Raw genomic sequence first — 20,360 nt, 5'->3', positions numbered from 1 at the left:
GTCTTCGACAAACTTTTGCGCATGGCTACTGGCCTCTTCTAATTGCACGCTTTCAACTCAATACACTACACCCAAATTCGGCACAATCTCTAGCCAATGGCTGCCTGCGCTTACTCCTCTGAGCGCTGTATGAGGGCCAGCTCTTCACATTCCATTCAGCTTTCCTAAACGGCATGGCCCGTGGTCGACGGTTCATCGAATCGTCAGAAGCGACCGCAAGTCTGCTATAAAGCAAGCACAGAAGAACTACAGGTCCTCAGTTCGCAGTCACCTATCCAGAACTTGAAGAATGAAGTCCTCGCTTGCTCTTTTCATCAGCCTCGCAGTGGTCTTTGCTTCAGGTTTCTAATTGTTCATATTTCATTAGCTGCCACTAATCTTTTCGTAGTATCTGGTCTCGCAGTCGGTACGCTCCTGGATAATTTTCTCGAGATTTTCTCAATTATCTTACCTGCTCCGTAGAACGTCGTGGTTAGCAACCTATCGCGGTACTACATCTAAAAACAACTAAATTTTGTGCAGGCAATAAGCCATTCAATGTTTACCCGACTCTGGCTCCGTGAGCAAGCGTTGAACGGGTATCAAAACCTTGACTAACGTCTCTCCAGCGAAGGTGCACCCGTTGAGCAGCGTGGTAGGCTTGCCTCCAAGATAATCAAGCCTCGGCTCACCGTCCTCGCAGCGAACAAGCCTTTCAACCTCTACCCTACTTTGGCACCGTAAGGCCCCGGTATTGCACCGTGTTGCGTCGATAAACTGTTCATCCAGCGACGGCGAGCCAGTAGAGCAACGTGGTGGGTCGAATATAGTTGAAAGTGGGATATTGAACTAACACAATATCTAGGTGTCAAGCCTTTCAACGTCTACCCAACCTTGGCGCCGTAAGTGCTTTGCTTTGTAAGAGCTTGGTGCTGAAATCAATTTCCGCTTCAGTGAAGGTGCACCGGTCGAACAACGTGGTGAGTGAGAAATAAACAAGTCTTGATATGGGCACTGATCCTTTACCTGTAGAAAATAAACCTTTCAACCTCTACCCCACTTTGGCACCGTAAGCTGCTGTTGTTGGGATTGATACTAGTATCGACCATTGTTACAGCGAAGGTGCGCCAGTTGAGCAGCGCGGTGAGCAAATCCAGTCTCTCTTGATACCCGAGATAGCTGGAATTCTTGTCAGCCAACAAGCCTTTCAATGTGTATCCAACGCTCGCGCCGTAAGCATCCATGTTCCATGATATCAGAAGCTCCATAGTCTGCATAGCGATGGTACGCGTGTTGAAGAGCGCGGTAAGCTCGTCCACATTGAGCGTTTCAGGTCTCTCACTAAACCTTGCTCAGCAAACAAGCCTTTCAATGTTTATCCGACCTTGGCGCCGTATGTGTCGCCGCTCATTTATCTTGTAAGGATCCTTATGGTTTGTCTAGCGAAGGTACGCGTGTCCAGGAGCGTGGTGAGCAGAATATTAGCTATGCAGTCAACCATCGGCAAGTTAACTAATTTTTTCGTACTTAGAAAACAAGCCGTTCAATTTGTACCCAACTCTCGCTCCGTAAGTCATCTTCTATCCGATTTCTATGTTGTTGTCCTAACATAAACATATAGGGATGCTAAACTCGTGGGAGCTCGCGGTAAGCGGTCCTTACAAACGTCCGCATTAGTGCCAGTTCTTAACATACTAAAGCAACGGAGTCCGCGTTCAATATCTATCCCACGCTTGTGCAGGAGTAGAAGTGAATCATTCTTGTCATGTTGTATTTGGTCGAATTGAATATCCATGTTGGCTTTCCACTGGCAGATGTGAAAGAAATCGACCGGAATGGCTTTCTTAGCTCAAACGAGGCAATATCGCTTAGTATGACCAAGAGTTCTTCTCCAGCATACTTCTCAGCGACTTGTACCGGTCAGCTGAAAAGACGAACCGAACTGTCAACTTGCATCGGAACCAGGACATCCATATCTTATCATTGATTATGCGCTCAAAATAGCCCACCATTCTCGGGCCGCGGACAGAACACGGTCACCTGCCTCTTCCATCTTTTGCGACTCCACGTCTTGACAACAAAAGAGTCTCAATGGGCAGGATTCCCGACTTCTGTTGTTGTTCTCACGAAAATCCCGAACTCGCTGCCTGATATCCGTTCACCGAGAAGTGATGTTGAAAACCCGCCTGCATTCGAGCCATTCACTTGTGGTCAGCGTCAAGCTCTTCGCGCATGGTGCCTCTGAGTTGAGCTTATCTGTAACCAATGAAAGACCCCTTCCTCCAAGGACATCGATTTTAACAATTTTCGTCACTCGTGGTTCCAAACTCGGTCTCTTTAATAACGCTGTCGACGGATGGTATAAAGTCCAGTGCGTACTACAGGCAAGACGTAGCGCCAGAAAGATGAAGTCCTTTGCCACCCTGTTCGTCGCTCTCGCATTAGCCGTGGCTTCGGGTAGGTCTAGTACTGATCCTTCCATGACCATTCCACTGAAATCATCACAGTGTCCGCAGCCCCTGTCGGTGAGTCGCCGTCGCGAAATCTCGCAAAACATAACTTTTGCTCGCAATTCTAGAGCCCGCAGTGAAGCGCCAGATCGGAGCTTTCAACATCTACCCAACGCTCCTGCCGTATGATCCTTTCGAGCCCTTGTTCATCCCGAGTTGATACTGGGCCATTGCCAGAGATAACGCAACCCCTGTCCAGAAGCGCCAGATAGGCGCTTTCAATATATACCCGACGCCCCTTCCGTACGCGCCTTCAAGCCGCTCTTCTCGAACTGACAACAATGTTCAGAGACACCGCAAAGCCCGTTGAGGAGCGCCAGATCGGGGCGTTCAACATCTACCCGACTCTGCTTCCGTAGGCCCTCGATGTTATAGGCGATCCGCATTCATGCTCATCTTCAGAAACGCGGATACGGAAGGGAAGCGTCAGATTGGTGCCTTCAATATTTACCCGACCCAACTCCCGTAAGTTTTGAGTTTTTTGCGGCAAGGAGGGGTCCTTATAAAACATGTTCGTAGTGAGGCCTAAGCTCGTGGTGCTTTGTCGGCGATGGAGTGTTGTGTTCGGATCTGTTTTGATTGTTCTGTGTGGTACTGTAACATGCAATGATGAAAGTGCGAGAAATTACAAATATATCCTCCTTAGATCTGTGGCGGCGGTTATCCGCTTGCATATTGGGCATAGTTTTGTCGAGCCAAGGCAGCGGAGCCAGCATTCTTTGCAACAGGTATGCCAGCAACCCGTCGAAACCGTGGGGTCGGTGTAAGCTTCGATACAGATGCGGCAAACGGAAGGGGTGCGAGATTCCTATGATTCTTTATCTCAGCGAGACTTGGAAAACATCACGGACAACGCACGAGAAGTTTAATCTTGCTTTGAAGTAGCCCAATGAGTGATGCCTGGTCGCCGCGACTCTTCGCTGTCAAAATAGCCAGCTCAAGTTTGTCCACCTCGTCACACGTCTGCCGGTGACTATCCAGAACCTGTTGGGCTGGTCGGTCCCGCTTGATCACTTTTCCTTGAGCGACGAGCTCACGCAGAGTCTCTTCTCCGTCCCCGTCTATGTCCACCTCCATATCCTCGCCATCCTCAGTGGGACGTATTCGTTCTGTTGCTGGGAACGCATTCACAACGTCGCGTTCAGTAAATTGGATACCACCAAAAACCTCTTCATCGTCTCCGTCAATGTCGATTTCATCATCGATATCCTGAGCGTTTGGATCCCGGGTTGCAAAACCGGTGCCTGTTCTTCTCGTCAAACTGCGTGGTAAAAGCAGAAGCAAAGTAAGAACCCCGGACATCACCAACATGGCCAGGGCCGTCGGCTTCGTCAACTACCATGACATCAAGGCTGCGCTCAACTCTTCTTGCAGCCCTTCGATCCGACATTTGCTCTCTTCTCTGCTCTTCAAGTCTCCTGGCTTGATCCGCCAAACAGGCGTCCACATGCGCATCCAGGACATCGGTATCTCCTCTCACTGAAACCAAACAAATTGGGCAAACAATTTCGCATGCTCCTCCGCCTGTTGTTCCCCGTCTTCTCCAAGTTTCCCGCAGTCGCGACGACGAGGCATGACTGCTCGAAGGAGCTTCGTCTCCCCGGATCAGCTCTTTGAGTTTTATGTTACGTTGTTTGCGGTGCCGTTTTATTGCTTGAATTTTGTGCGATGCTTCTGCGACAAGATCACGGTCTGTCTCTGTTGGAGTCTGAGCGTTGCCTCTGGACTGTCGGGTTCGTATGCGCGCTCGGGTTAATATTGCGATGGTGGAACTGGGAAAACGTTAGTTATCAAGCGCACATAAGACGACGATTATCGTACTCCTCTGTCATTGCTTCAAGAGCATCCAGCAGCTCAATGTCAATATCTGTCTCGCCTATGCGTCGAACTATAGCTTCCACTCGTTCGGCTTCCAGGTCAGCATGGGCCGCCAACAAATGAGTCGGGATTCGTTCATTGCAGACCGGACATTCGCGGGTTTCTCGTTGGCGGCGGTCTGCATCTCTGCGTCAGAAAGCGTGCGCGTGCGATTGGAAGACAAAAAGTGGGACATTTTCGAGCAGGACCTGGCTCCTCATCAGGCAGGTCTGTGAGTGGTGATTCTGAGCGGCTGGACTCAACGTCCTCATCCCGAGCACGTTTCTTGCCTCTAGCAGAGTTTTAAAGAAGGGTTAAAGGTGGAGCTGAGGTTCGTACTTGTCCGGAGGCATCTTTTTTTGAAGTGAGTGTGAGTTGATGGAGGGCAAGTGGATGATTGATAATAATCTTTAGTTATTGATCGCTCATGAGGACAACGCAAACCATTGGTAACTGGCAAGCTCTGGTCTAGTGTGTGAAGTCGACACTACTTTCTATATGCTATCTTGGCTAGCGCCACCCTCGTCTACTATGCTTTTCCCAGTTTCGTTGTGCAGGGCTTTTCCTATGGCCGAGAATCCACCATAGAAGCTCCTGGAGGCTCTCCACGGCCCATAGCAGGTCCATAGAACGTGTTTCACCACCGGGACACGTCTGTTTCTGGCTCCGAGTCTGGAGCAATTTTTTTCGCGTGACGTCAATTGCATCATGGGTGCACTGCCACCTCCCCCCTACTTAAGCCTTCTTTCGGAAGCGCACAACCTAACTCATACCTCCAACACACAACCAAACACCACCACCCCCTCATACCATGCCTGCCACCAGCAAAGTTATCTACAAGCCTGACTCCCAATCTACGGAAGAGTTTACGGTAGTTGTAAACACCGAATCGGCAAGTCCCATCGTTCGTTAATCCCTAAAATACCTGACCTCCTCTTGTTCACAGTTCAAGAAATGGAAAGCTGGTGGTACGTCTAGCTCGGATCGTTGACGATCGTAAATCTGACCACTTTTCAGACAAGTATTTATGTTTCTTTCACTCGCGTGCCGCACTCTGATCTGGCGCTAGGTCAATCCCACTTGCGGATGTCGTCGACTGTCCGTCTCTGTCTGTCTATCGGGCTTGTTCCATGCTAATTGACTTCAGCCTTCCAAGTCTTCGTGTCGACCCAGGGCGCCCAAGGTGTCCTCGGAAAGCCTTCAAATCAACAACTCGACACGGTATTCGAGACACACAAAGATGTCGACGTCGTAACCATTATTCTGGAGAAGGGTCGCGAGCAGAGCACAGACGGCGTTACATCGTCCACATTTACGGGTTCGAACGTTTCCCGTGGCAACAACGACCGAGGTGGACCCCGCGTATGATGACTCTTTTGGGCTTCGATTGGGTCAAGCTGCCACCGTATTAAACCAAACAAATGTATTACCACTTGCAATCGACATTGCTTTCGTGAAGCTACGTATTTTTTTGGACCGAATAACGAAAGTCGGATCATTGGCGTGTAGCTTTTTTTCTTCTCACAACCACCATGTCAATTCTTCGCTTTCCTGCAGAGCTCACGGCCATGGTGTTCTTAGCCTGCTTACCGGACTGGGACTTGGCAGAATCGAAAGCGCGCAGTGCACCAACTCTGTTGCTCCAGATTTGTCGACAATGGCGATACATTGCGCTCAATACTCAAGCATTATGGTGCAATATTCCTGTTTTTATTCCGGATGATGTCAGAGGCAAGTCCCCGTCGGTAATTGTCGATGCATGGGCAAGCAGGGCACTCAGCCAGCAGATTTCAATTCGCGTTTCTCTTGGTCCACAAGCTACACCCGGGCAGAGCGAAGGCGGGTTTGGGTGGTTCAATGAGTATACTGCGCCGATTGAATTCGCGAACTTTGTTGCTTCGTTGCAAATACTTGCGCCTCGTATCGTTCGCCTTGAAATCGAGCTTCACATCACCGACATTGAGGCCATCGGTAACGCCCTCGCCGCGACCGATTTCCCCGCTCTCGAAAGCCTTGTGGTCACACACACGGGCACAACACGCTACACTCATACTCACTGCGCGATCACCCCGTTCAAATCCGCACCAAAACTTTCCAGCGTCGGTATAATTCGCATTCCGCCCTCCGATATTAGCCTGCCTTGGCACCAAATTCGCTCATTCACCGGCGAGCTGACCTCGACCGGCTTCGCGCTTGTTTTTCCAAAGATGTCCAACCTCGTCAGCTGTAACATCGAGTTTGACGATTCGACATCAGAAGGCGAGGCCCGTGAGATGCTAGCACCGCTTGCCCCACAGCACAAGTTAGAGACACTTGTGTTGAAAGAAAGTTTGGATATAGACTTGGTCAACATTCCTGACGGACGACACACGCTTGCATACCTCACACTGCCAGGTTTAAAGAGACTGGAGCTCTTGGATTGCGACGACTACGAGCAAGAAACCATCGACCAATTTCTTCAGCGCAGTCAGCCGGCCAAGCTGCACCAACTCGTCATCCGACCAATGCTCTGCCAACTGACCCGCATATCCCTGTCTGCCGACAGCGGCCTGTACGCCTGTCTCCAGGTGTTGGAGCTGTGGAGCCCCACACGTTCGTGCGCAACTGTGTTCTTCACCATTTCCGTTGAATCCCTCGTTGCGCTCAAAAAGCTGGTTCTGGGTTGCAACGAAATCGCCGGGGAAATTATACCCAAGTATGGCGACGACAACGCGGCAGACATGAACATGCTGTTGGCCCTCGCAGTCGTGCTCATCAATAAACGCGAACAGGGGTTCCGCGAGTTGACAATGCTCGTCGATGCAGACGCGCCGTCGGAATTCCTGGATGGACAATTCTTAGAGCTGGAGGTGGATGCTGTGGAGAAAGGATGCAAGCCCGCTGACGAGTTATTGGCGCCGTTTAGGGAATGGCCCGCGATGGGAGTGGACGTTTACATCGGCACCAAAGATTTGACGATGCGCTTTTTGTAGACAAAACATTGCTGACAAACTCACAATATAGTTACACCTCATATAATCCAACTTGAATTTACATAGAAACATTCGAAAAAAGGTCCACTTCGACTCAAAACCCGAGACCAAAAACACTTGACTTGTCCTTAACATCCCTGCGCTTTGCTGATACTGGTATAAGAACGCAAAGCTGCTGGTGGCTGGAAAGATACTCACCGAACGAGCGTAGGGGCGCGTTTATCGCCGACTGGAGTGGCCTCGCTGCAGCGGGTTTTCATGATCTTGTCACAGCAGAACTGGAATCGCTCACGGTGCAAGCGTAGGATAGATATTGAACGGAAGGCAGCGTTCTTCAAGGTCCGGAGTAGCCTCCCTGTGGAATGGGACCATAAGCGTTCTGGCATAATATAACTAGAACCACTGACGGAGCGAGAGTTGGGTAGACGTTGAACGGAAGAATGCCAATGTTGCCGCGTCCTGCGACGCGAGGGGTTGTCTCACTGTCAGACAAGATCTAAACCCAGTTCCCGAGTGCGATATTACTATGTAGCACTTACGGGGCAAGCGTCGGATAGACATTGAATGGGAGGATGTTAACTTCGTCGTGGGGAGCTGCTTTACTGCAGAGAGAATATTCATTGAAAGGGAAGTAGACAAAATGGATTGCTTACGGGGCTATCCCAACGTTGCCACGTTCTTCGACGCGAGGAGTTGTCTCACTGCCGGAGAAGATCCAAACCCAATTCCCGCATGCAACAACATCACTTACGGGGCAAGCGTCGGATAAACATTGAATGGGAGGATGTTAACTTCGCCGTGGGGAGTTGCCTCGCTACAGAGAGAATATTCATTGGAAGGGAAGTCGACAAAATAGATTGCTTACGGGGCTAACCCAACGTTGCCGCGTTCCTCGACATCGGGAGCCTCTTCGCTGCGGAAAAGTGAGCCAAAAATCTAGATTTACACGGGTGGAAGCATTTACGGAGCAAGAGACGGATATATATTGAAAGGGAGGACTCCGCTGCGTTCCTTCACACCCTCGGCGGCCTCGCTGCAAGCACTATCAGCGTAAGGGATCGGCATGGGTACACAAGCTGACGGGGCATGGGTAGGATAAATGTTGAAAGGAGGTTCAACTGCGCGTTTACTCAGTTCGATTGCAGCTGTGCTGTAAAATTGGGTTATGTGTCAAGTTGCCCTTCTATATGACTAGTAGGAGTCCCTTACAGGGCAGGTGTAGGATAGACGTTGAATGGGAGCACATTCCGTTTGTCGATAGCTAGAGCAGATGCTACAATCCATTAGCTCTATATCATGATCACTGGGAGAGCTCAGGCATACTATTAGCGACTCCGACGGCGAGAACAACGAGGAGCGCGAGTGTGGCTTTCATTTCTGGAAATAAAATGGTCCTGAGGGTCCATATTGACACTCTCATCAGCTTTTAAGCCTCCGACGCCTCCCATACATAGCGCCAACAGCGCTCTTGTGTTCGAGAACCGGATAAAGAGGCACGAATAAAGTTGCTTCCCATTGGCTCGTGATAGATATCTTTTTGAGGGCGGGAGCTCGGAGGCGAAGTACTGAGCAGGCGAGGCGCAAAAGTCTGCAAAACGACGAAAATAAGCACTAAGTGGCATGCATAATCGAAGGCGAAGCATACGTACATGTGGCTCTCAGTCTGTCAGAAACGTGCTGAGTTCTGGAACCGGGACATCCAAAACGAAGGAAGACGTCGAAACTTGGAAGAGATCATGGCTGATAGAGGGGAAAACTTTGGGATGCTGAGATTGGTAAATCATTTGCCGAGTGGGTTTAAATAGACTTTTCTTGATGCCACAAGTCAATCGAGTGGCCGACGATACAAAGGTGGGAGCCAGACGCCAGTTAAGGTCAAGTGTGAGGTCAGGACAGTCAGGTCCATCTTGTGTTGGACAGAGTTGCAGACAATTGATGTTGGCTGTGCTCAGTTGATCCGAGCTTTGATCCGACGTGGGTCAACCAAACCTTTTCATCTTCGCTTCTGTCCACCAAGGTCTGATTGGATGACTCGACTAGCGCACTCGTACTGGCCAACTACACGGGATAGGCATATACAGAGCCAAACTTGAGCACGGTTAATATCGCGCTGGACAGATATCAGTGTGCTGTTCTTGAACAGGTGGCAGGGCGCGCTATTCTGGTGTTGGACATGAGAAATCTGCCGCACGGCCCGCGGTCACTCATATACCCAGCACCGCGACGGAGGGTCGGAAGGCTCTCCCTCACAGTCGTCACGATCGATGTCCTCCAATGCAGACTATGCTGCTGTCCGACCACTTCTAGAAGTCTACTTTGATATGCTAGCCCTTGAATCCCTAGTATATGGTACGTAGCCCACTTCAAAGATTTTCGTGACATGTTCTAACCAACTCTACCTCTGGCAGGAATTTACGTCGCGCTGTTTGGTGTCACAGTAGCCTCTATCGGTTCGAAATGTTCCTTCAATTCAAATGAGGACACACAAAATAACGCTTTCGGCATAGTCTCTAGACGTCAACTTCAATTAGACAGCTTTGGACTGCATTTTGCGGTTGTGGTCATGTTTGCAATGTCGACAATTCATCTGGCGACCAAGTGGTCCATTGTCAAAACCGCGTTCGTTCTTAACGGAGAGACCCCACTGTCTGTTGCAACCTACCTCTCATCCCCGCGCCCATCTGTCGAAATCCTGGAGGCAACAGTCTTTGCGACAAACACGTTCTTTGCCGACTCCATTTTGGCAAGTTATCTGCCAATATTTGTCAACCAATCTCAACTCTAATCGATAGGTCTGGAGATGCTGGACCATCTGGGGACGTGATTACCGGGTAGTTACAATACCGGCACTTTCCACGATAACTGGTGCACGTAAGAGATTCTCTTCTTGATGTACTTCGTCAACGTTGACTGACACCACGAACGACCAGTTCTCGGATATCTCAGTGTGGCCCAAGAAGCCCGATTTCTGCTGAACAAAGCCACTGCGGCCGATGCCTATGTGCAGTTCTCCAACCCATACTTTTATCTGTCACTCAGCACGACGGTCCTGTGTACGCTGCTTATCGTCATTCGGATCGTCCTTCTGGCACGCGGGAGTTTCGGGCAGTTGCGGAGCTATAGCGGTGTGATCGAAATGGTGGTCGAGTCTGCCGCCATGTATTCAGCCACGCTGATTGCGTTCATCGCCATGGGCTCGCTGAATGTCGCGGACGGGTACCCACAGGCGATTTTGGGGCCGATGACGGTATACTTATTTTTTTTGAGGGCTACATATCAAGGTTAGAGCTAATCTATAATAGGGCATTGCGCCAACTTTGATTGTCGCCCGTGTTTCTTTGGGCTTATCGCGCGCTGAACCTTCATGGAAATCCCGAGGAACAGTTAGCGCAGATACCATGCGGTTTACGCCTCAGGTGTCCCTGTCCATGGCTGGTTCGGCCCAGCCCAGCGACACGATATTCAGTCTGTCAACACTGGATGAGCGCCATGGAAAAGTATAGAAAGAGCATGTGTATATTTATCTTCGCAACGAGTAGCTTCTGGCTGGAACGCCCATGAGTCCAATCTGCGGTTGTGTTATGTTATGTTATTAAGGCCATACTTATAGGTCCCCCCGAGTGACATTTTTTTTGTCAAGTCTTATTCTACGGTCATGTTGCACTGCTAGCACCAGTTGTGATCATGATCAACGGTTTCCTGGCCCATGAGTTAAGTAGTGGCTGCTATTTCTGAGTGCCCAAGTTGATAAGGAAATCACGGCCTGATGACTAATCACACATCTCTTTGAAGTTGACCAACTCCGCGTCGGGTAGTTTTGCTCGAAAGCCTTTACGCTGTGTGCTCCAACCAACTTTTCCCGATGACCTATGCTCGACCATCTCAACAATGCCAGTGACACTCGACCACAGGCGGAACATTTCCCCAAAAAATCATTCCAAACGTCGAACATGGCAATCCATCAAGGGCCAACATACAGTATGGCACAAGCCTCAAAAGTCCATACGCCTAACAAAACTTTCGCAATTCTGCGTCCAAAAGTTTCCATTTTCGTCCTCAAAACTTGAAATCCATATTTTCCGACCATGAGTGTCACCGTGTCCCGGGCCTAATGCTAGTTTTCCAGTGCAGATGCAAGTAATGCGCCATTGGCTCGCGCTTTAAGGAACAAAGAAGAATTGCTCGTCAGATTCTGAAGTTGTAAGTATGCTCTTGATGTCCGTGGAGCATCGTTTCCCGCTCACCAGATGACAGGTAGTTCATCTCCGGGCGTTGATGTCATCGTTGATTGCTGGCTTTGCGGGCATTAGGTTCACTCTATTCACGCACATTGTTTCTATCGCTCACTCATTGCAACCAGTACAAACTTGAAGTATCCGTGCAGACGCGCGCTTTAGTTGACGAAATCAATTATTTAAGCCCGAAACTCTCCACCACACGATTATCAGACAGCATTTGTTTCCCTCGCGCCAACATCAACCGCTCCCTTCATCCCTCTGCTCCGTCCCGGTAACTGAGTTGCAAAGGTTGCAACAGCGAGAGTTCGGATCTGCATGGCCTTTCCGCAAGGATTTAGTTGAACGAAATGCTGCGTGCACATTGCATTCCCGTCATCAACGATGGCTTCGACGAATCTCGACCACCTAAGGAGCATTTGCCGATTGTTTCCGCGCGAGGATGGTATGATGAAGTTACTCTCGCCACAGACGGCTCGTATGATTGACCCTGATAAATGACACAGGGCCCCAATTCCCCGCCGAGCGTTCTAAATGCAACTCATCAGCCAAACCTCGCCGAAACATCTCCTTCCAGATGTCCGCTACACCCGGCCCCCCGCAAGAGCCCTCGCAAAAAGGATCCAGTCGTCACCCCGTCTTAAGACGTTTGTGAGGGTTTGGACTTGGACGCCTCGCTGTAAGAAGAAACTTGACGGACCGCGTCTGTGTGCATGGCATTCCCGTTGTCAACGATGACCTCGATAAATCGCGGTCACCTAAGGAGCATTTTCCGCCGTGTTCCCTCCCGGGGATGGTATGATGAGATACTCTCGCCACAGTGGCCTATGCCGCTGAGCGTCTATGCATCTCATCAGGCAAACCCCGCTGGAACATCTCCCTTCAGACATCCGACACACTCGGCAGGCCGGCAAGAGCTCTAGATCTTGCAGCAAGGACCCCGTCGTCACCAACTTAACAAGAGTGAGCGCAGGAGGAAGCCAAGGCTTGTAGCCACTTACTTCAAAAACTTCGGATCCGATATAGACGATAGCCTTTCCGAAGACGCAAGTCAGAGCAGAAAGCGACAAGCACTCGAGAATTGACAACCATTCATTGTTCGACGCAGATGGTGGGGCGAGACGAGTAAATCCTACTGTTATTGACCACGTATTTAACCAGATGGTCTGCGACATGCGGATGTGATCTCACTTTCGTTCCCGTGGCTCCATGCCTTCCACCCGAAACAAGAATTGACTGTGGTCTCAACTATCCGACTTGTGCTTTCCATCCGGGAACTTCTGCTCGGGGCTTCTTCACGCCAAAACTCCTTGACCCAATTGTCAACGGCTCTGCGGACTCAAGGGATTCGGAAGGCACCGGGGAAGATTTGACCAGAGGTAGCGGAATCCAAACGAATCGATAGGATCCCGGAAAAGCTTAAGGATGCACAAAGTACACAACACTGGTGGTTACACGTATTTGAACAAGCTATACCAAAACCTCTCATTCACCATTTCCCACTTGAGACCCGCTAGCGACTTGTGTGCTGTCTGAGGCACCGCCCTTCGGATACCCTTGGGAGAAGCGATCGTCGACGTCAGGAGCAGGGCGATGGATGCGTTGTTTGAGCTTGGAAGCCGACAATCCTACTAGGGCTATTGGTCGAGTTGGACGAGCTGTCTTCTCTGTTTCCATTTTCTGATTCATTCTACCACCATCATCATCCTCCGATTCCCACCTCCCCAACCACATTCCTCGCTCCCGACCCAAGTGACCACCGTACAAACCTACGCTACTCACTTGGAGGGACCGCAGGCTCAAAGTACATACAGAAAATCAAAATAAATTATATAACAAGCTGTTGCTTGCACGAAAATCGGTGACCAGTACCTTCAGCCAGCACCATTCTCTTCTCTAAGTGCTACGGAGCAGTCTCTGCTGGCGTCTGCTGGAGATTGACTGGCGGAAAGAAGCTCAAGTGCCGTCACTTCGAAGTCCGCGCTCGCTTACTGAACTCACCGAGAGAACATTTCATCGTCTATGCATTTGCTTTGTTCAGCTTGAGTACAACTGGATACAAACCTGCTCTGCTCTTGAACACCACCCCCCCTCAAAAATAGCCTACTGTTGTCCTGCTTTTATTTTTCCCCTGTCCCTTGATAAGTCACAACTACTTAGAAGGTGACTCCAGACACGTGCGCATAGGCAGTAGTATAAATTAAAAACCCTCTCCAAACATAAGCTCTCTCTGCTCTCCCACCTCCAACTCAAAAAGATGACAGCCTTGTCCACCAACACCCAAACCGACGCGCCCGATGCAAACTCCGGCGAGACTGATCTTGGGTTGGCTCTCGATCCAATCCCTATCAACCCCAACATGCCCGGCACGTCACTCTCGGCTACACCCGGTGGCTTTCCAACCTTCTCATAACCGCCAAGGCCTCCAATGCGGCTTCCGTCCGCAAACAAAACAACTCAGCCCAGTACTGCCGTCATCAACGCCCGTCACTGCGCTCGCAAGCCAGTCTGTGTCGAACTCTTTAACTGCGACAACGAATACTCCACCAGTCACCACTTCCACTGCGCCCCTCTCTCGAAATGACAGCGAGGTAGCTCCTGCTGACGGAGCGGACAAGGAGAAGGGAAAGGACAAAGCCCCCACGGCCCACCCCTTCATCGCTGCCCTGGGCCTGCCAGCTCCGTTCGCCAACACTCGCTGGACCGCCAAGGATGGGATTGCCATGCAAGCGCAACTCGACCGTGTTGTAGCCGGCCTTGCCCAAGTCCATGAGCAAAACCGCGAAAGCTGGCTCTCCATGGACGGACGTCTGGAGAGTGCGTCACTTTTGCTTGAATTAATTGACAACAGATTTGACGTTCATCGTCCAGGTCTGCTTGCTCGTCAAAAGATGACCGTACAAACCCTACATGAAGGACATGGCCCGGTCTTCCCCATCCCTGACGGCGTCATCCCAACTATTGAAAAACTGACCACCGAAATCACCGCGTTGACTGCTGCTCAAGAGGATATCAAACTCGGCATCGACGCTGTCCGAGATGTGGCCCTCCAAGCTAACGACACTGCCAACGAAAATCGGGCCGTCCTTATTGAGGCGGCGAATGAAATCCAGGCCGTGAAGGCTCAGTTGGAAGCGGTTATCGAGGCCCTCAAAACTCATATGATCCGTACTGCACCGGATGCGGTAGACCCGTCCCCTGCCCCGCCAATGATCAACCCAGTGCCAGCGCCAGCCATCATCGACGCAGTGCCGACGGCTCCCAGACCCATTGCGTTCCCAACTAACGCCTTCTCCGCACCCACTGCTGGTGGCGCTGTTGCGTCTTCGATGCCGGCTATTTCGACGCTCAACTCAATCTCGGCAGCCTTGGGAGAAAAACGTGCGCGCGAGGAAGAAAGAGACGCTACGCGGGAAGTTCGAGCCAGGGCTGACTCCACCGCGTCGACTATGGCTGTCGACACCGCTAATGCTATCCTTGGGCTCCTGGCGGGCGCGAGTACCAACGCGAGTGTGGCGGCCACTGGCGACCCTGTTGCCCCCGCTGTCTGGATGGCCGCTCAACCAGCAATCCCCACGGCTCCGGCAACGGGTTCCGCCCTTGCGGCTGCTGTCCCATATGCCCCGGCTCGCAACTCCTACCCAACTGGCACTGAGGTCGTCTTCGGGCCAGTTGTCTGGCGTGGCAACCCTCTCAGCGAAGCAAAGCAGATAATCAACGAGGGCATGCGCTTCACGCCCCAACATGCGACACATGGGAGCGCGCGAAATGGACGACAAGCATTATGTCGCTCTGTCGTGGGAGCATGCCGCAGCCGCTAACTGGTTCGTCACCAACTGGATGGAACAGCGCCCGTGGTAAATGGTCCGGCATTGTTGCAAGGCGTTTAAATGCGTAAGGGCAGCTCATGTTGTCCCGTACAGCGGTAGTCTAGTATTGTCAAGTAGTGTGTCTGCGAATGCATCCCCTTTGTTGCCTTCCCATGATTCCCTTGATTTTATACCTTCTCTACCAATTCCAGTCCAGCACTCTCTGAAAATCAAAAGCTGGAATATCAGAGGTAACTTTGCTGTACAAATGAGCTGCCCAACCTTCATAAAAAAGCTGCGTAACTTTGATGTCAACCTGTTTCAAGAAACACATCTACGAGTGGATGAGCATGACGCAATTGAACTGCCTCACGGTTACTTAATTGAAAGCAAACCTCGTAAGAAACGGTCAAACTTTGGCCCCGCATGGGGTGGTGTTGCTGCAGTTATTGCATCCCGTATTCCCTATAAAATATGTGATGACCTCGCTGGCCCTGAGATGCAAGTAATTCAGATTGAAGACCTTCTGGTCTTCAACACTTATCTACTGCCCGAAACCACTACGTGGATTGGTGTACTACCGGCCGATCCTGTTGCAGCCTTGACCAACTCGACTGCAATCGCATATGCGAACAATTGAATGATGCTGCAATTTGGTGACCTGAATGCTCGGACCGGGTCATTGACGGGCGCTCTTGTGGATGAAGGAGAACGGGACTCCCCAGATAAGGTCATAACAACAAGAGGTCGTGGTGTGGCGCGCACCTGCACAGACTATAATCTTGCAATTCTGAATGGCGCCAAAAGATTTGGCGAGGGAGGCCGCAAGTTCACATCCTTCCAGGGATATAACAGCACTTCGCGACGTAGCATCATCGACTATGCACTGTGTTCAGCGGATCTGTTAGACGATATAAAAAGCTTTGAAGTCGCAGATCGAGAAGATGGTTATGACCATGCTGCAGTATGCGTTGAGGTTAACATGGAAATTCACCTTAAATCTGTTCCGGCCTCACATCCAAAGAAAAGACGCAAAAGTGGAAATAGTCTTGCCACAAGAAACTGACCTAGACCGCGCATTCATTACAGCACTTGAATCCTCAAAAGATGAACAAACCAAGCTCACACATGTATTCGGACCAGTACGAGTTGTGACATTGCCGGTGAAGGTGACCGTTCATGGCATGTGCAAAAACGTGGGAAAGATCTTTGCCTCCGCTACTGCGTCAGCATACTGGGGCCCGGGTGCCCTGCGCAATGTGTCACTGCGCTTACTCGGAGTGCAGTCACCTGACCATGCAGAACTCATGGCAATCGCAATTGCCCTCTATAAAGCCAACCCTGCAAAATCCCTGGCAATCTCCACCCGATCCGCCTATGGTATACGGGCTGTTACTTATCACTCTGAACGCCACAGAGGTATGGGATGGCGAGTCAAAAATGGAGACCTCCTCAAACTGCTCAACTTGCTGCTTCAGCAGCGCGCTGCCCCGATCTCATTCCACCATATTCCAAAAACTGACCCGCAAAATGGCCACCTGATAGCCGCAAAAAGCCATGTGTGAATCAGCAACTATTAAACCGGGTTCTTCTCTGCCGCCTTCCGTTGAGCACCCTCTGAATGCGGAAAGTCTTAGCCAGCCACAGCTTCTCACTCGGAAGGTTGTCGCTGACATTACCGACAATGGTCAGAATTCAGATGTGCCCACAGTGCCTCCACGCGATAAGTACCCAGCGGGACACCGAGGGCGCCCAAAAATATGTGCGATTAGGGCCAGAAATGGACTTAAACTCACACAAGCGACATCACCGGGCGCTTTCTGGAGCGCATTACGGAAAATAGCTGACCCAAAACCTGCACCTGTTGCAGTCCACGCAACCGCTCTCAAGAATGTCTTTGAAGAGCGATCTAACCCTCCCGCAGTCCTCCCGAGTTCCTTCGACGCAATGCAACATAAGATTATCCGGGACATATATGCCCAAATTCCCGAGCGCACAATAGATACTACTCCGGAAAGACTGTTCTCTCGAACATTTACACCGGATGACGTGGATGATGCAAAATACCATCTTGAATTGCATGACTCGGACAGTGCGCCGAATGACGACGGCACATCGTACGCGGGTATACTGCAGATTGAGAGTGAAATCCTGGCTGACTTATTCAACGAGTGCATCAAGCATCTCGACAGCCCTACTATCTGGCTCCGGAGCACAGTAATAGGCATCCTGAAGAAAAAGAAACCTGCAACAGACCCAAATAGCTATCGGATTATTGTACTGGAAAGCTGCTTTCTCAAAGTGCTCACGCTCCTCATCCATCAAAGGCTGACCTTTTGGGCGGATACACGAAATCTCATTCCAAATTGGCAGAACGGCTTTCGCGCCAAATACAGAACTAACAACAACCCGTTTGTTCTCCGATGCATTCGTGACTGGGCAAGAGCACATAGTAAGACTGTTTACGTGGCTGCCATTGATGCCTCCAATGCTTTCCCATCGGTTGACCAACCCTCGCTCTGGGTCAAGCTACACAAATTAGGCTTCTCGGGCCCAATCTTTGACTGGCTCCGAAAAACCTATGCCAGCATGTCCTACGCTGTCCGACATGGTGGTGAGGATGCAAACTCATACAAAGCAGCAATGGGATTGCTGACCGGAGATCCGGCGTCCCCAATCTTATGGAACCTATTCATGTCTGACTTGTGCCTTCCACCTGACTCCGACGACTTCCTGTTTGAATCAGTACGGATTGCGATTATGGCTCAAGCCGATGACATCTTACTGCTGGCGTTCACGGTGCTAGCTTTACAACTCAAGCTAAATGCACTTGCCTACTGGTGCTCTCGAAACTTCGTTCTGATCAACATGCTCAAAACGGTGATTCTACTGTTTGGCCCTCGTCTGCTTCAAGCGCCAACTTTTTACATCAATGGGAACCTGCTGCAGATCACGGAACTCGAGCGCTATGTAGGTATTCACTTCCATGCAACTGCGACAACATCAAACATTCTTGATGAGCACTACAAGCAAAAAGCCAGCACTGCGCGGTACTGTGCCCATCGAATTATGGCTGTAGAAGATAAGGCAACTGTTACCCCGAGGGAATTAAGAAACCTGTACATGGCGCGCGTGGACTGTCATCTAATTCATGGCTGCGAAATCTCGCCAGACTGCGAGGATGTGCACGTAAATCGCCTAATAGATGTCCAGAAAAGCTTCCTCCGACAGATCCTCAATCTTCACAGTCGTTCAATGGTGGCTCCTCTTTATACGGAAACTGCTGTTGTCCCAATTCGCACACGCCGCTTCCTCCTCACTCTCGGCTACCTTGGCTACATATTAGATCTGCAACCTACGCACTTTGCCCGTGTAGCACTGAACAGTGCTATAGACCTACATGGGAGAGGCAAACGCTCATGGGTTAAAGACCTGATTTCTGCCCAGTCAAAACTGGAATATGCATGCACAACACTTGTCCTAACACGAGACACCACTAAAGCCGAGATAGACAGTCACTCAAAGCACGTCTATGACCGCATGCTCCAGTGGCTTCAGAGTGAAATTGACAACAGCCCCAAAATGTACCTGATCCAGCAGCGTTTAGAACCTCAACCAGAAGGCCGTGCACCTAAGCTAATGACTCTACGCATGAGACATTATCTATTCATGGTGAAAACCAAGCCTCATCGTAATGCTCTGATTTCCCTTTTGCTGTCGACGCACCGACTGGCGATTGAAGAACTCCGCTATCCAGATCATGCACATCAGAGAGAACCCGACCGTGAACGGCGCGTATGTCGCTTCTGCAAGACGGCTGTCGAGACTCCAGAGCATGCACTACTCACTTGCATGTCAAACCCTCTGCTCTTGCAACTACGTCTTGACTTCCTGGGAAACCTCTTTGAGAAAGCGCCAAAAACTCGCTGCCAAATGCATGCAGATGGATCCAGTCGACTTTCTTCGAATGGTGCTATACGAGCGCTCGACAATAGCAATATTTGCAAAACATGCATCCGATGTACTGGAGGTCTACTATGCTACTCCAATTTACAGGTTACCACCAAGGATTCCTCGACTTCCTTGAATCAACGGGCTAACACTGATTCTGGTTCCATTCACAGACTAGGTTCTACAGCGCTTGGGAGACTGGGCGTGAGCTCGACTTGGAAACTGTTTGGAATCCCGGGACGAAGATATTCGTATTACTGCACTGGCTATGTACTATGTATATCGGGCCAATCCCCGGAAACCGGCGTTCCTCAGTGGGACCGTGCCGCGTAATGCTATCCTATCCTATCCTATCCCTCCGACGCATAGGACACATTGAAATTGTCCATCTGTTCTGGACTCGCGATGGCTGCAAGTTTACGCATTGCTTCGGCCACCTTGCTATTGCCTGCCTCCAAAAGATTATCGTATTGAGCGTCAAACATGATGTCGTTGTGTCGTGCAGTCTTGAGAACTTCTAGATGATGTCGATGCGAGACGAGAGTACTCTCGATTTGATGTACAAAGTGTTTTCCACTGGTGAAGTATTTTGCAAGCTTGGCACTAGTCTTGTTTAGGGGTTTTCTGGCAGTATGCACGATAGTAGCGTCCACTTGAGCAAAGTAACCGCTTGCAGAGGAAGACGCGACAGTGGTATGATAATCTTCGGCTGGGATGGCTCTGGGAAAACCCCAGCTAGCGAGGTTCCTGTCATAGTTCGACTTCGTGTGTGCTTCTCTATCTTCAAGTGGGGCGTTGTCCTGATCGGCTTGCCGAGGCTGGTTCACCGGAGCGAGAGAAAATTGAGTCGGAGTCGGGGACAAAAGCAAAGAGGAAGAAGTAGGAGGTTGCGGGAGTGACTCGAAATTGGTTGTTGGTGTGAGATGGTCGAAAGCTAACAACTGGCCGTTGTACGCATATGAAGGGGGTGGCGCTGAGTGTTCTGTGGGTGGAGGATGATTGTATCGAGAAGGAGATAGAGAGACCAATGTTGAATTGTCGGAGTGT

General features: G+C 50.5%; 5 protein-coding genes across 5 annotated transcripts; 3 read left to right on the top strand and 2 right to left on the bottom strand.

Moving 5' to 3' along the window:
- Positions 1-289: 289 nt before the first annotated feature.
- On the top strand, positions 290-1,726 carry MIND_00763100 (uncharacterized protein; the record flags this gene model as incomplete). Its single annotated transcript, XM_037364326.1, has 18 exons — positions 290-341; positions 389-406; positions 463-471; positions 523-559; positions 609-634; positions 683-719; positions 769-794; positions 845-881; positions 934-959; positions 1,012-1,048; positions 1,097-1,122; positions 1,175-1,211; positions 1,259-1,284; positions 1,336-1,372; positions 1,423-1,448; positions 1,511-1,547; positions 1,601-1,626; positions 1,680-1,726. 18 exons carry the CDS (start codon positions 290-292, stop codon positions 1,724-1,726), a joined length of 567 nt encoding a protein of 188 aa, XP_037219970.1.
- A 1,388-nt stretch (positions 1,727-3,114) lies between these two features.
- Positions 3,115-4,699, bottom strand: MIND_00763000 (RING-type domain-containing protein; the record flags this gene model as incomplete). Its single annotated transcript, XM_037364325.1, has 6 exons — positions 3,115-3,297; positions 3,348-3,733; positions 3,783-4,261; positions 4,311-4,485; positions 4,541-4,638; positions 4,686-4,699. The coding sequence occupies 6 exons, from the start codon at positions 4,697-4,699 to the stop codon at positions 3,115-3,117; spliced, it is 1,335 nt and encodes a 444-aa protein (XP_037219969.1).
- A 458-nt stretch (positions 4,700-5,157) lies between these two features.
- MIND_00762900 (SBDS domain-containing protein) lies at positions 5,158-5,714 on the top strand (the record flags this gene model as incomplete). Its single annotated transcript, XM_037364324.1, has 5 exons — positions 5,158-5,250; positions 5,293-5,314; positions 5,364-5,375; positions 5,416-5,454; positions 5,494-5,714. 5 exons carry the CDS (start codon positions 5,158-5,160, stop codon positions 5,712-5,714), a joined length of 387 nt encoding a protein of 128 aa, XP_037219968.1.
- A 1,732-nt stretch (positions 5,715-7,446) lies between these two features.
- Positions 7,447-8,738, bottom strand: MIND_00762800 (uncharacterized protein; the record flags this gene model as incomplete). Its single annotated transcript, XM_037364323.1, has 12 exons — positions 7,447-7,465; positions 7,517-7,561; positions 7,611-7,673; positions 7,726-7,800; positions 7,858-7,920; positions 7,972-8,019; positions 8,070-8,132; positions 8,184-8,231; positions 8,283-8,351; positions 8,400-8,468; positions 8,528-8,591; positions 8,642-8,738. 12 exons carry the CDS (start codon positions 8,736-8,738, stop codon positions 7,447-7,449), a joined length of 723 nt encoding a protein of 240 aa, XP_037219967.1.
- Positions 8,739-9,582: 844 nt separating this feature from the next.
- On the top strand, positions 9,583-10,821 carry MIND_00762700 (uncharacterized protein; the record flags this gene model as incomplete). Its single annotated transcript, XM_037364322.1, has 5 exons — positions 9,583-9,667; positions 9,727-10,082; positions 10,111-10,189; positions 10,249-10,565; positions 10,621-10,821. The coding sequence occupies 5 exons, from the start codon at positions 9,583-9,585 to the stop codon at positions 10,819-10,821; spliced, it is 1,038 nt and encodes a 345-aa protein (XP_037219966.1).
- Between the last annotated feature and the right edge of the window lie 9,539 nt (positions 10,822-20,360).

Source organism: Mycena indigotica (assembly GCF_014461135.1).
Source record: "Mycena indigotica strain 171206Taipei chromosome Unknown Mind.scaff0006, whole genome shotgun sequence".
NCBI lineage: Eukaryota > Fungi > Basidiomycota > Agaricomycetes > Agaricales > Mycenaceae > Mycena > Mycena indigotica.
This window is presented reverse-complemented; position numbering and strand designations above follow the sequence as displayed.